Raw genomic sequence first — 14,088 nt, 5'->3', positions numbered from 1 at the left:
GTGGGAAGAAGCAGAAGAAAAGGAAGTTATCGCCCAAAGCCAAGTCTTTAGGGCCCAAAATAGATCCCGTCTTGGCGGGTTTGTTGGCTGACCACGTCTGGTTTGACAAACCTCGGTTTGACCAAGCGGAATCTGCCTACCACGTGAAACTCGCCGACTCTTTGCCCCTGGTGGCGCTTCCCATCGTGGAGCCAGCTGCTGTGGTGCCTTGGTCTGAAGACGCCGTCCAGGCCGAGACCGAGCATGTTGGAAACCAGGCCGTCTTGCACTGCACTCACGGCAGCCTCATGGCGTGCCATCACGTCATTCAGGATGTGTGGGTCAACAAATTCCACTTTGACGCTGCCGAGAGAGCCTTTGTCGAAAGGTCCCAGCTTGTGACGCTCGCACACCTGCTGCAGCCCCCGTCCGTCCTGAAGCTGGCCAGCGCCGGGCCCGTCACCCCTGACGAAGGCTACGTGACGGCCCTGGCTACTCCTTCGACCCCGGCCCATGTTGCCGATGCCGAGCATCAGGTCCCCACCGCTCCGCTCATCCCGGCCGGAGATGCAAACCAGACGGTCAACGGCAAGCCTCCGGGCTCCAGTTTGCGAGCCCTGCTGTCCGAAGTCTGGCTGGAGAAGCCGATCTATGATGACGCCGAGCGATTATTCTATGCCAACATGTTTGACGGCCACCCTCCAGGGAAGGTGAGGCTGCAGGAGCGCGGCCACGCGGACATCTCCAGAAAGAGCCGGAAAGAGAAGAAGGGCCGGAGCAGCCTACGGAAGCAGTCAACGGGAAAACGGGGAAACCACGCTGCAGTTGGGACTCTGACGCCCCAGGAAACGGCAGCCGCCGCACCGCAACCTCCTGCCTGGCACTTTATGCACCCGGACACGGAATCTTTGTGGTTCAACAAGCCCACGTACGACAGTGCAGAAGCCTGCTTCTATGCCTCCCTTGCCCAAGAAGAAGCCAGCAGACTATCGGAAGCCGCGCGAGCTAAAGCCACCCAGCCCACTGCGCAGCCCTCCAGCACACCAGAGCCTGATGCTAAGTAGGAAAAGCATGCATTTGGGGGTGTTTGGCGGGGGCGGTGGGGGTGGATGTTCTCCGGCCCAACAGCATAGCTATAACAACTCAGACTCAGCGTGCAGAGGGCATGGGAGTTGTTGGTGTGCAACTGGCCACGGCCAGGGCTAAGATAGCACTAGCAGTTAGACTTATATACCGCTTCAAAGTGCTTTGCAGCCCCCTCTAAGCAGTTTACAGAGCCAGCCTCTTGCCCCCAACAATCTGGGTCCTCATTTTACCCATCTCGGAAGGCCAAGTCAACCTTGAGATGGTCAGGATCGAAGGCCCGGCAGTTGGCAGCCTGCAATACTGCATTTAGATAGATGGATGGACGGACTGACTGACAGGAGAGGTGGATGGACAGACAGACAGACATAGAGAGAGATTGGATGTAGATAGATAGCACTAGCAGACTTACATACCGCTTCCCGGTGCTTTCCAGCCCTCTCTGAGCAGTTTACAGAGCCTATTGCCCCAAACAATCTGGGTCCTCATTTTACTGACCTTGGAGGGACAGAAGGTTGGGTCAATCTTGAGCCGGTCAGGATCGAACTGCCAAACTGTAGTTAGCCTCCAGTACTGTGTTCTGCGCCACCATGGCTCATGATGCTCCCTTTTGGCAAGGAGCATTATTGAAAAAAGGAAATTAACTCTACTGTTTTAGGAGAACCCAGAACTAAGGGGAGATTTCCTGACAGAACAATTAACCAGTGGAACATCTGGCCTCCAGAAGTTGCGTGTGCTCCCAGTACTGGAGGCTTTTAAGAAGAGACCCGGACAAACATTTTGTCTGAAATGGTACAGGTTCTCCTGCTTGAGCAGAGGGTTGGACTAGAAGATCTCCAAGGTCCCTTCCAGCTCTCTTATTCTGTATTCTGAGAAGGGATTCCGGTGTTCCAAATTTAAGGAAAGGGTTTGGAAAGAGGTTGTCCTTTGTCTCTGTTTCAGTCGACTTGACAGACACGTGTACCAAGGGAGTCCCCGTGAGCTAATATGAGATGAAAGAGTATTTCGTTCAGTGAATCTAGATTTTAAAAGCCCCCCCCCCTTTCCCCTTAATGCTTGTCTGCATGCAATGTGTTGGATGCCTGCTTTGCCTGGTCTCATTTGAGAAAAGGTGTCAAATTTGTGCGTCACCTAAGTCCTGCCCTTGGTGGTGGGATGGAACAACTTGCCGCAGGCAGATCTCCGTGGGATAACTTGTCATGGCCAACTCCCCACAAATTGTCGCTACAGGACAATTCAACAATTCAATTTAATTGAATGAATTGTAATTTTTGCCACTCTCATTTCATCCTGTCCCTCCTTCCTTGAATGATTCCATTCCACTCTTTCTTTGACATTCGTGTCGTTCTTGTCCCACCGCGAATTGGCCCTGGCGAGATGTCCTGTGACAAGTTGTCGTGGTTCCCCCTTGGTGGCGACGTTGGTAGAACCGAATCCAAACTGCTGCTTCGCAAGAGGGACACCAGTGTGCGGAGATGTTTTGAAGGATAAAACACCCTGGATACTACTTGACTGAGTTTTAGGCAGGCCACGAGTGGCGTAAATCAGAATTTGGATGTCTCTTGAGATGAAGTACTTTTTGATGGCGTTCATGGTACTCGGTGCTGTACCCCATCTCCATTGTTGCTGAATTCCAACCCCACATCCGGCATTTATTACCTTGTGCATTTCTTTTTAAAAAGGTTTCTCTTCCAGAGGCAGATTGAAAGAGTAGGAAGATTGAGATTCGTACTTAATCCCTGAACTACCAGGCAGCCAGATAAAAGTTTTCCCCGAAACAATTTGGCAATTGGCACTGTTGTAAAACAGTGGCTCTTGCTCCTTTGTGTAGTTTTGTTCAACCCCTTGAGGGCTCTATTAGTGGAGGCCTGTTCAGGGTGTACTGAGAAGGTTGGGGTACTGCTAAGCCCATTGTTCTGTGCCGTCTTAAGGATCGGGTGCTGTTTGTAATACTGGTGTCTACGTATCTTCTGAGAAAGAATAGGCAGGGTCAGGGCACTGCTCCTTCTGTACCACTCTTTGAAATCAAAATTTGTAACTGGTAGTTAGTGATCAGTTTTCAGGTGTGAAATGATTCAAGTAATTGCTTGTTTGATTGCATTTTGGTCAGCTTTTTTGTATAGATCTGGGCTGGGGAATTCTGGGAGTGGAAGTCCATAAGTCTTAAAGACACCAAGGTTAGACACCCCAATCTAAAGTGATAGGTTAGTGAGTTCTTACAAGCTGCAGCCCTAAGGGATGGAGAGAGGAATGACTCGTGGTCATCCGGTGACCTGATCCTAAAAACAAGTGCTTTCAAATATTTATTTAACCTCCTCCTCCTCTCTGCAGAAAAATGGCAACCCACTTCCTCATGCACGAGAAGATCTGGTTCGATAAATTCAAATACGACGATGCTGAGAAACGGTACTACGAACAGATCAACGGTCCAGCCCGCAGCCCTTCCTGCCAGCAGGTAAGAAGATGCTAACATCTCCCGTGTCCAAGCCACAGGTGGCCTCTCATTTTATCTGGCCCAATACAAACGGTGCTTCTGCCTGTAATTGCGAATTCTCTACTAGTTATCTCTGATCCATCCAAGCTTGTATTTTTCTCCTGCGTTGATGTCTCCACAAGGCCTTGTGTTCTGACCCAACTCTCCAAACACATCTCTGTCCCATCTCTGCTCAATTATCGGCATCGTAACTTGATTCATAGAAAGTATTTCTCCGGCCATTTTGAACTGTTGTTCCATTCTCAGTCACCCCTGGAATTGGGTAAGGTTTGAACTTCCCAATAATTTTGGGTCTTTGGCAAGGAAGGGGGGGGGAGGCCACCTTCAAGGAGACTCAAGCAAACAGTTGAGAGGTCTGCTCCTTTGTGGGGGGGTGGCCCGATTCCTAAGTAACCCTCAGTATAACATGCAGGTAGTCCTCGACTTACAACCAGGCTTGAGTCCAAAATTCCCTTTGCTAAGCAAGATGGTTCTTAAGTGAGTTTTGCCCCATTTTACGACCTTTGTTGTCACAAGATTGTTAAGTCAATCTGCCTCCCCCATGGAGTTTGCTTGCCAGAGGGTCGCAAAAGGGGATCACGTGACCACGGGACACTGCGACCGTCGTAAATATGAATCCGTTGCCAAGGGTCTGAATTTTGATCACGTGACCCTGGGGGGGGATGCTGCAACGGTCGTAAGAGCGAAAAATGGTCCTAAGTCATTTTTTCCCCCCCATTGCCATTGTAACTTTGGTTGCTAAAGGTGTATTTGTAAGTCAAGGATTACCTGTAACATGTCACATTCAGTTTGAACACTAAATACAGGTACTCCTCACCTTATGACCATCATCGAGCCCCAAATTTCTGTTGTTAAGTGAGACATTTGTTTTGCCCCCATTTTACAACCTTTCTTGCCACAGTTGTTAAGTGAATCACTGCAGTTGATCAGTTAGGGACCCGGTTGTTCAGTGAATCCGGCTTCTTCATCGACTTGGTTCGTCGGAAGGTCATAATAGGGGATCACGTGAGCTTAACAACCGTCATAAGTACATGCCAGTGGCCAAGCGAATTTTAATCACATGACCTTGGGGATGCAGCGACGGTTGTAAATGTGAAAAATGGTCATAACTCACTTTTTTCAGTGCCGTTCCAACTTTGAACAGTCACTAAATGAACTGTTTTAAGTCGAGGATGACCTGTATTTGTAGTAATCTGAGATCCTGGCTCACAGGTATCCAAGCACCGTAGCTAACGGGAAACTTTTAATCCCTAAAATAGTTTTAACACCAACTCCTTCACTCTCCTCCCTTGTAGGGGAAATCCCTCCATTTTGCATTGTCTGTCACTGGGGCCATTCCCTCTTCTGGGACAAGCCAGGGATCCTGGTTTGAAACTGGCTTATTAAAATAAGCCCAGGGGTGGGATTCAGCCAGTTCGGGAAAACCGGTAGTTGTGACCTGCGGGTGGGCCCATCCACCTGCACTGGCGCTATGCCGTCCTATTTAGCTGCGTTTTTTAAAGCCGCGTATTCCCCAGCCCAGCCCCATCTCCATGCAGCTGCTACTGGTTTTCAGTGGTTCTCCTGGTTGTATGCGGAAAAATTAGAAGTGGGGGGGTTTCTCCTGGGCTTGTATGCTCACAACTCAAAAGATACTATAATAGCAGGGAATCTTCGTAGCTCATGGTTGAACTGTGGGGTCCCTGTTGGCCTCTGAGCTTGGTGGTTTTCTTGCACTTATTTATTTATTTATTTATTTATTAGTCATATTACTATGCCGCCCACTCTCCGAGGACTCTAGGCGGCTTACACCAAAGACAGTATACTAAATAGCATATTGCCCCCCCAACAATCTGGGTCCTCATTTTACCCACCTTGGAAGGATGGAAGGCTGAGTCAACCTTGAGCCGGTGAGATTTGATCCGCTGATCTGCTGAACTAGCAGTCCGCTGAAGTAGCAGTCAGCTGCAGTACTGCACTCCAACCACTGCGCCACCTCGGCTCTTAATGATGTTAGTGGCAGGGTGGATTTGATTTAAATCGAGTTGATTTAAATCACAATTTAAATCATGATTTAAATCACTAGCAAAAAGGCTTTGATTTAAATCAACTCGATTTAAATCCTAATTTTTAAAGAGCAGCTGTCATCTCTGCTACTCCTTTGACCCACTGTTGACTCACCGATAGTCCCAGCGTTGCAGAATATACAGCCTCCTGCTACGTAACTAAGCTCCATTTCAAGCTGAATAAACTCAATTATGTATGTATCTTAAATAAAAAACTATCTTACGATAGATTTTTACCCCAAAAGTTTTTTATTAAAATAAATTCGATAAAAATTTAAAAAATCCGATTTAAATCAAAAAAATCAGATTTTTTTTTTTTTTAAATCATTGATTTTTATCCACCCTGGTTAGTGGGGTAATGAAATGTTTGCAAGAAAGCCGTCAAACTCAGCGAGCACCCCAGAGAAGAGAAACTATCCGGATACATTAAAGCAGGCCCTTATATGTGGGGCTTTGTACAGGAGCTCTGTAGATCCAAGTTCTGTACCGCAGTTGTATTTTGAAAAATTAATTTTTTAGTGTATTTTATTCCTCACTTTTGGGAGAAAGTGTTTGTCACCCTGTGTCCTTAGCTGGTGGACAAATCTGAATGGGAATTGTTAGATCAGCCGGTTCTGATCTCACAGCTAATCTGTCACAAGCCTTTTCTGCTTATTTGTTCCAGTATTTTTGCCTGTCCCACCATCAATCCCCTTCAATTTTTCATTTTAATATCTCAGTCCTTGATTAGGGACAGGAGGGATAGGCCCTTTTTAAAGCCCTTTAATACGCAAGCAGAGTTTTCTTCAAATTCGAGAGCACAGAATTTAAGCCGCCTCCAATTCAATACCCATAACCACTCAGAGGCACTCAAGTATAATGGACAATATAGAAATAAAAAAAAAACCCCAAAACCATAAATTACTCATCTTGCAATTCTGGCCGGAATATCCTGGGGATAAATAACATTTTTATTGTATTTCTCAGTTTCCCCAAATGAACCTACTGACTTGCATTTGGGGCCGGAAACCGATAGAATTACGGAAGCAATTTGTGGTATATTTTGCATGCGCCCCTTTTTTACGGCAAATAATTTTACTGACAGCAGCATGAGTGTGGCTGGGCATAGTCCCCCTCACCTGCCTAATGCTAAATTTGGGTGGTTGCCCCTCCCACTCCCATAGCAGTATTGCAAGAGAATTCATGTAGCCACGAAGAGTTGATAACAACAGGCCCCAACTATTGCCACAAAAGCGATGGGGTGAAGGGTTTGATGGGTAAGCTGAGGTTGCAGAGGGCTGCAGATGGGCTGATGCAAACACCCCCCCCCAACATCCAGCTGTGCATAGGTGCGCATCCTTCATGCTGATTGGTTCCAACGTCTTACCGGGATGTTATGGAACTTAACTTCCCCATCCAGCTACAGGTAGTCGTCAACTGACAACAATTCATTTAGTGACCATTGGAAGTTTCAACGGCACTGAAAAAAGGGACTTGTGACCGTTTTTCACACTTATGACCGCTTGCAACATCCATGTGGTCATGCGATCCAAATTCGGACGCTTGGCAACAGACTCATACTTACGACTGTTGCCGCGTCCCCCAGTCACGTGATTCCCTTTTGCAACCTTCTGATGACCATATTTCATACTTGCGACCTTTGTGGCATCCCCATGGTCATGTCATCAAAATTCAGATGCTGAATGTTGACTTGTACTTCCGACCGTTGGAGTGTCCTGGGGTCACGTGATCCCCTTTGCCGCCTTCTCACAAGCACAGTCAGTGGGGGAAGCCCGATTCACTTAACAACCCCGTTACTCCCTTAACAACTGCACTGATTCACTTAACAACTGTGGCAAGAAATGTCGCAAAATGGAGCAAAACTCACTTAACAAATGTCTCACTTGGCAACCTAAGTTTGGGCTCCCTTGTGGTTGTAAGTTGAGGGCTACCTGCATTTCTGCTGCTAAAGTACCTGTTGAAGACGATGTTAACATTCACAAAAGGTGAAAACAACATCGGACAGAAAACTGCCGCCGGACGCTCCCCCCCTACACACACACACACACACACACACACACACACACACACACACACACACTATCAAAGTTTGCCTTGCATTGTGGAAAACCCACCTGGGTTTGATCAGCTCTGTGCAACGTGAACAACACCGGACCGAATTCACACCGGCCACAATAGGTGTGCAGATGCCCTCTGCGAGTGGGACAAATCGCCATCACCAAATTGTCACTGCGTGGCTGAAACACAAGCTATCCCACACATGGTGACACAGTGCAAAAAAACAGGGGCCCCTAATGGAGACTTCATTGATTTCCTGGCTGTGACAAAAGAAGCCAAACATTATATCCGTAATCTAGACCAGGGGTCCCCAACCCCCGGGCCGCTGCCCACTAAACAGGTCCTGGCCCATTCGGAACCGGGCTGTGCAAACAGGTGGGTAGCGCACACAGCTGGCCTTGGTCGAGTGGCAAACTGCTTGTGCCAGCCGATTCCCCTCCTACCCACTCCTCACCGGGCCACCAAAGAGTCTCCAACCTTGGCAACTTTAATCCTGGAGGACTTCAATTCCCCAGGCAGGGGATTTCTGGGAGTTGAAGTCCTCCAGGCTTAAAGGTTGGAGACCCCCGATCGAGACATAACTTTCTGTTTCATATTTTATATTTTCATCTCTTGTACTCGTTGAAATGTGATGTGAATGTGCCATAATCTACTGGGAGGGAGGGGGAAGGCGAAGGACACTCAAACGGGAAACGTTAAAATTCGCTGGTGTATTTTTTTTAAAAAATGCCTTTGCAACCATCTCTGACCGACAGCCGCCCGCCTTCCGCACAGCGCAGGAAAACTCTACGGCCGCCTTTGGCCCTTGTGCTAAGCAGGCAAATTTTCATGCTGGCCCCTTGGCCCACGGCCAGCTGTTGTGCACCTTAAAAAGGCTCCCTTTCATTTGGAGCCACTTCTCCTGTGTCTGTATGCACCTCTTTGGAAACAAAGAAAGAAAGAAAGAGAAAGAGAAGGAAAACACACCACTTGGTTCTTTCTGCATGTTTGCAGGAGAACGGCGCCAGCACCATCCTGCGCGACATTGCCAGAGCAAGGGAGAATATCCAGAAGTCACTGGCCGGAGTGAGTACCCAAACGCTCTCTCACCAGCTGGCTCTTTCCGTTCTTTTTTTTTTCCTGGCTGTGGCATATCTCTCAGACCCACCCACCCTTCCTTCCTTCCTTCCTTCCTTCCTTCCTTCCTTCCTTCCTTCCTTCCTTCCTTCCTTCCTTCCTTCCCTGATGATGTTCCATAGTTGGGTAATAAAATGTCTGCAAGAAAGCTATCAAGCTCAGAGAACCACCAAGGGCCCCACAGGCCTCCACTTCTTCCTCCTTCCCTCCCCTTTCCTCCTCCTCCTCCTCTCTGCAAACCCCACTCCCTTCTAGCACTGATGATGTTCCATAGTTGGGTAATGAAACGTCTGCAAGAAAACTATCAAGGTCAGAGAACACCCAGCAACCCACAGTTATCTTCCCCCTCCCTTCTCTGCAAACCCTACTCCTTTTCAGCACTGATGATGTTCCATAGTTGGGTCATGAAACGTCTGCAAGAAAACCACCAAGCTCAGAGAGCATCAAGGACCCAACAGTCCTCCTTCCTCTTCCTCCTCCTCCTCTGATAAACTCTTACCTGTGTGGTTGTCTGTGGAGATTCTCAATCATCCAGGTCATGGCTGTCCCGAAGGTGCCTCTTTTTTTTTTCTTCCTAAAAGCAACTGGACTTTGTTTTCCCTTGAAGATGTTTCGCTTCTCATCCAAGGAGCTTCTTCTGTTCTACTGAAGCTTCCGATCAAGAACGGAAGAAGCTTCTTGGATGAGAAGCGAAACATCTTCAAGGGAAAACAAAGTCCAGTCGCCTTTGGGGAAAAAAGAAATAAAAACACCCTTGTTTGACCGCCTGTTTGGAGCCCGGATTGTGTGAGGTGAGCTCTATCCTGCAAAGCACAATATCGCAGACAAGCAAATCTTAAGGCTCGGCTTCCTCCAGGGAGTAACGCTTTTGCAGATTAAGCCTAAACAACTACAGGTAGTCCTCGACTTACAACAGTTCGTTTAGTGACCGTTTGAAGTTACAACGACCGTGAAAAAAATGACTTACGACCATTTTTCCCACTTAGGACTGTGGCAGCATCCACGTGGTCACGTGATTTACCTGCGGGATGCTTGACAACTGACTATGTTTACGACGGTTGCAGTGTCCCTGAGTTATGCGATCTTCTGATGAGCAGAATCGACAGGGAAGCCAGATTTACCTCAGAACAGTGTGACTCACTTAATGCGTGCAAGCGATTCCCTTAACAACTGTGGCCAGAAAGGGGCGAAACTCACTTAACAACTTGTCTGGGTTTGCAGCAGAAAGTTTTGGGCTGCATTGCGGTCGTACGTCGAGGAGTACCTGTAAACATGGGCTATTTGGTGCCAGAATGCGCAATTCAAAATTCTTGGCTGGTCTGACTGCAGAATTTTCCGTAATTCTTCCTCAGAAGGAGAGAGAACAAGAATAGCCTCATTCTGCGACCCTTTTCACTGTACAGGTAATCCTCGAATTACAGCCATTTTATTTAGTGACCATCCGAAGCGACAATGGCCCTGAAAAAAAGTGACTTGTGGCCATTCCTCACATTTACGACTGTCACAACATCCCCACAGTCACATGATCAAAATGTGGGTGCTTGGCATCCGTGTCCTGGGGTCATGCGATCGCTGCTTGCGACCTTCCCAGCTGGGCTTCCAACAAGCAAAGTCGGCGGAGGACGTCGGATTCGCTTAAGGACTGTGTGATTCACTTAACAACCATGGCCAACAAAATTGGGCACGAGCCCCTTCATAACTGCTTTGCTGAGCAATGGAAGTTCTGCTCCCAATTGTGGGTCATAAGTTGAGGACTTTCTTAGCCAAGCTGGGAAGGAAGGATATTGAGGTGAGACTGGTAGTCCTTGACTTGCAACCACAATTGAGCCCCAAATTTCTGTTGCTAAGTGAAACATTAGTTAAGAGCCTTGATAGTACAGGGGTTTAGTGCACCCTGTTATTAACACAGCTGCCTGCAATTTCTGCTGGTTCGAATCTCTCCAAGGCTCAAGGTTGACTCAGCCTTCCATCCTTTCTAAGGTAGGTGAAATGAGGACCCAGTTTGTGGGGGCAATAAGCTGACTTTGTATAAAATATACAAAAGAATGAAGGCTATTGCTTAACGCATTGTAAGCCGCCCTGAGTCTCCGGAGAAGGGCGGCATATAAATCAAATTTAAAAAAAAAAAAAAAAAAGTTAATTTTGCCCCATTTTACGACCTTCCTTGCCACAGTTGTTAAGTGAATCACTGCTGTTATTAAGTTAAAAACACAGTCGTTAAGTGAGTCTAGTTTTCCCATTGATTTTGCTTGTCGGGAGGTCGCAAAAGGGGATCAGCTGACCCCGGAACACTGCAACTGTCATAAATGTGAGTCAGGTTCCAGTTGTCTCAATTTTGATCATGTGACCACGGGGAGGCTCCAACGGTCGTAAGTCGGAAAAACGGTCAGTCACTTTTTTCCAGTGCCGTTGTAACTTTGAACAGTCACTAAGTGAATGGTTGTAAGTTTGAGGACTAGCTGTCCTGCCCTCTTAAGTTTCCCGGGAAAGATAAGAGGTAGTTTTCCACTTAGGATGAAAATTGAGCCCAAAATTTCCTTTGCTAAGTTAAGTGAGTTTCCCCCAGTTTATGAATTTTCTCGATTCCATTGTTAAGCGAATCAGTGCAGTTGTTCAGTTCATAACAAGGTTGTTAAATGAACCTCGCTTCCCCATTGACTTTGCTTGTCAGAAGGTCACAAAAGGTGATCCCGGGACCCTTCAGCCGTCATAAATGTGAGTCAGTTGGCAAGCGTCTGAATATGTGACCACGAATGGATGTTGCAACGGTCGTAAGGGTGAGAAACGGTCCTAAATTACTTTTTCAGTGCCGTTCAAACAGCCACTAAACAAATGGTCGTTAGCCAACGATTTACCTGGGGTCTACTCAGATTCTAACCCTGGTGCAGGGAATATTTAAAAGATTTAATATTTAACATTTAAAGAAAACAAGAGCTTTTTCTGAATTTTTTTAACGGAAACAGAGACACTGATTTAAAGACCGTTTTCCTCATTCGGGGCCTTTCCAGGTGTGTTAGCATTGGAGGCCAGCAGGTGCACCTGTGGAGATGCTGCTGGATTGAGCCACAATCAAGATGAAAATCAATATAAAATCAGAATTCTACCCCTTTCCCACTTTTCGGCTTCAAATCGGAGAACTTTCATTTCTCCTAAAAAGCCAAGCTGCACCTTTACAATTAATCCTCGACTTACGACGATAAGTGAGGCCAAAATTTCCATTGCTAAGCGAGTCCATTGTTAAGTGGACCTTGCCCCATTTTACGACCTTCCTTGCAGCCGCCGTTGAGTCAATCCTTGCAGTTGTTGAGGTAGTAACACGACTGTTAATCAATTTGGCTTCTCATTGACTTTGCTGGTCAAAAGGTCGCAAAAAAGGATCACGTGAAGCCCCGGGACACTGCAACAGGCATAAGTACATGCCAGTTGCCAAGCACCTGAATTCTGATCCACCTGACCACGGGGATGCTGCAACGGTCGTAAGTGTGAAAAATGTTATAAGTCGAGGACTGCCTGTATGGGATATGACGGTGCAAACCTCTCTGGCAGGTGTGAGGATTTGAGTTGGTTTAGGACAGTCCCTGAACGAGGCTCTGATGGTAATTCTGACAGCAAATTGGCAATTAGATGTCGGGTATGAATCAGTAGATGAATACAGGCAGTCCTCGACTTACAACCATTCACTTAGTGACCCTGGAAAAAAAGCGACTTACGATCGTTTTTCAGACGTCCGACCGTTGCAGCATCCCCACAGCCACATGATCAAAATTCAGACCCTTGGCAACCGATTCATATTTATGACGGTCGCGGTATCCCGGGGTCGTGTGATCCCCTTTTGCGACCTCCTCCCAATGGGGGAAGCCAGATTCACTTAACAACCACGTTACTAAACAGCTGCCATGATTTACTTAACCGAGGTCGTAAAACGGGGCAAATCTCATTTAATAAGGGTCTCGCTCAGCAACAAAGATGTCAGGCTCAACTCTGGTCATAAGTCAAGGACTGACTGTACGTAGCCTTGCCCCATCCTATCCCTGGCTGTCTCTGGTTTAGGCTGGCCGGTGGTAGCCCTCCTGTTCGAAGATATATCTTCTTTTTCTTTTTTCTTTTTTTTCAGATGTTCTGTATTAAATATCCATATTCTATTTTTAAGCGACCCTTGGAGAACTGTCAGCTAAGGTGGTTATTATATTTCATGATGGATTAGATCTGCTTGAAGGAGAGTACAGGAAAATAATAATTCTCGGTTTTCCTTTTTTTTTTTTTTTTTTTTACGTAAAGAGCTGCTTCTAAAACACTTGAAATTACTCAAATATTTTCAGTCTCAACCAAATTGTGAAAAACTGTCATAAGTCCCTTTTTTTCAGTGCCGTCGTAACTTTGGACGGTCACTAAATGAACTGTTGTTAAGTCGAAGATTACCTGTAAGAGTTCATTTAGTGACCTTTCAAAGTTACGACCGTTTTTCACACTTATGACCATTGCGGCATCCCCATGGTCACATAATTTATATTTGGATGCTGGACAACCGACTCACATTTACGACGGTGGAAGTGTCCCAGAGTCACGTGATCCTCTTTTGCGACCTTCTGACGAGCAAAGTCAACAAAGCCAGATTCACTTAACAACCAAGTTCCTAATTTAACATCTGCAGTCAGAAAGGCCGTAAAACGGGGCAAAACTCACTTAACGCCCATCTCACTTAGCAACAGACATTTTGGGCCGTCCGTTGAGGACGCCGTATACGGAAATTCTTAATTTTCCCTTTTATATGTAAGCAGCTGCTTTTAAAACACTTGAACTTACGCCTTGGCTGGATTCAGCGCTTGCAACATTTCCGGTCTCGGCCAAATCCGGCTCCCATAATTATTATTATTTTTAAAGGCTGCCCAGCTGCATAAAGACATTGGGTGGTTTACAATATGTGCAAGTACGTAACTTAGAGGCCCAAGCAAAGCAACCTGACCCAGTTTTGAAAAACGTTCAAGAGGGTTTTCACAGATGCCCTGTGCCAGGCCTGGGAAAAAAGCCAAGGCATTAGAAGGACATTCTGTTCTAGAGGGCAGGACTTTGGCAGAGAAGTCACAACTCCAGGCAGGGTAAAAAGCAACAGATGGGAAACTCATCAAGGAGAGAAGCCACCTAGAACTTAAGGAGAAATTAATTTCCTGACAGTGAGAACAATCCACCAGTGGAACAGAAGTTGCCTCCAGAAGTTGTGGATCCTTCATCACTGGAGGTTTTTAAGGAGAGACTGGGCAGCCATTTGTCTGAAATGGGGTCTTTTGCTTGAGCAGGGGGTTGGATTAGAGGACC

The 14,088-nt window shown here is 46.8% G+C and overlaps 1 protein-coding gene across 4 annotated transcripts in view; it reads left to right on the top strand.

Annotated features, from left to right (window-relative positions):
- EEF1D (eukaryotic translation elongation factor 1 delta) overlaps positions 1-14,088 on the top strand; it is a 39,112-nt gene that overhangs the window by 10,985 nt on the left and 14,039 nt on the right. For 2 of the 4 annotated variants that reach the window (XM_070940259.1, XM_070940258.1), the window contains exons 2-3: positions 3,394-3,517; positions 8,653-8,724. In XM_070940259.1, the coding sequence (XP_070796360.1) occupies positions 3,398-3,517; positions 8,653-8,724 (192 nt within the window). In that variant the 5' untranslated portion in view covers positions 3,394-3,397. The remainder of the gene's footprint in view (positions 1-3,393; positions 3,518-8,652; positions 8,725-14,088) is intronic. The other 2 variants (XM_070940261.1, XM_070940260.1) reach the window with 1 other exon arrangement.

This window comes from Pituophis catenifer, unplaced genomic scaffold (genome assembly GCF_029215685.1).
Source record: "Pituophis catenifer annectens isolate HBS135680 unplaced genomic scaffold, rPitCat1.0.hap2 SCAF_3, whole genome shotgun sequence".
NCBI lineage: Eukaryota > Metazoa > Chordata > Lepidosauria > Squamata > Colubridae > Pituophis > Pituophis catenifer.
The sequence above is the reverse complement of the archived record's forward strand: the minus strand, read 5'-3'. Positions and strand labels throughout refer to the sequence as shown.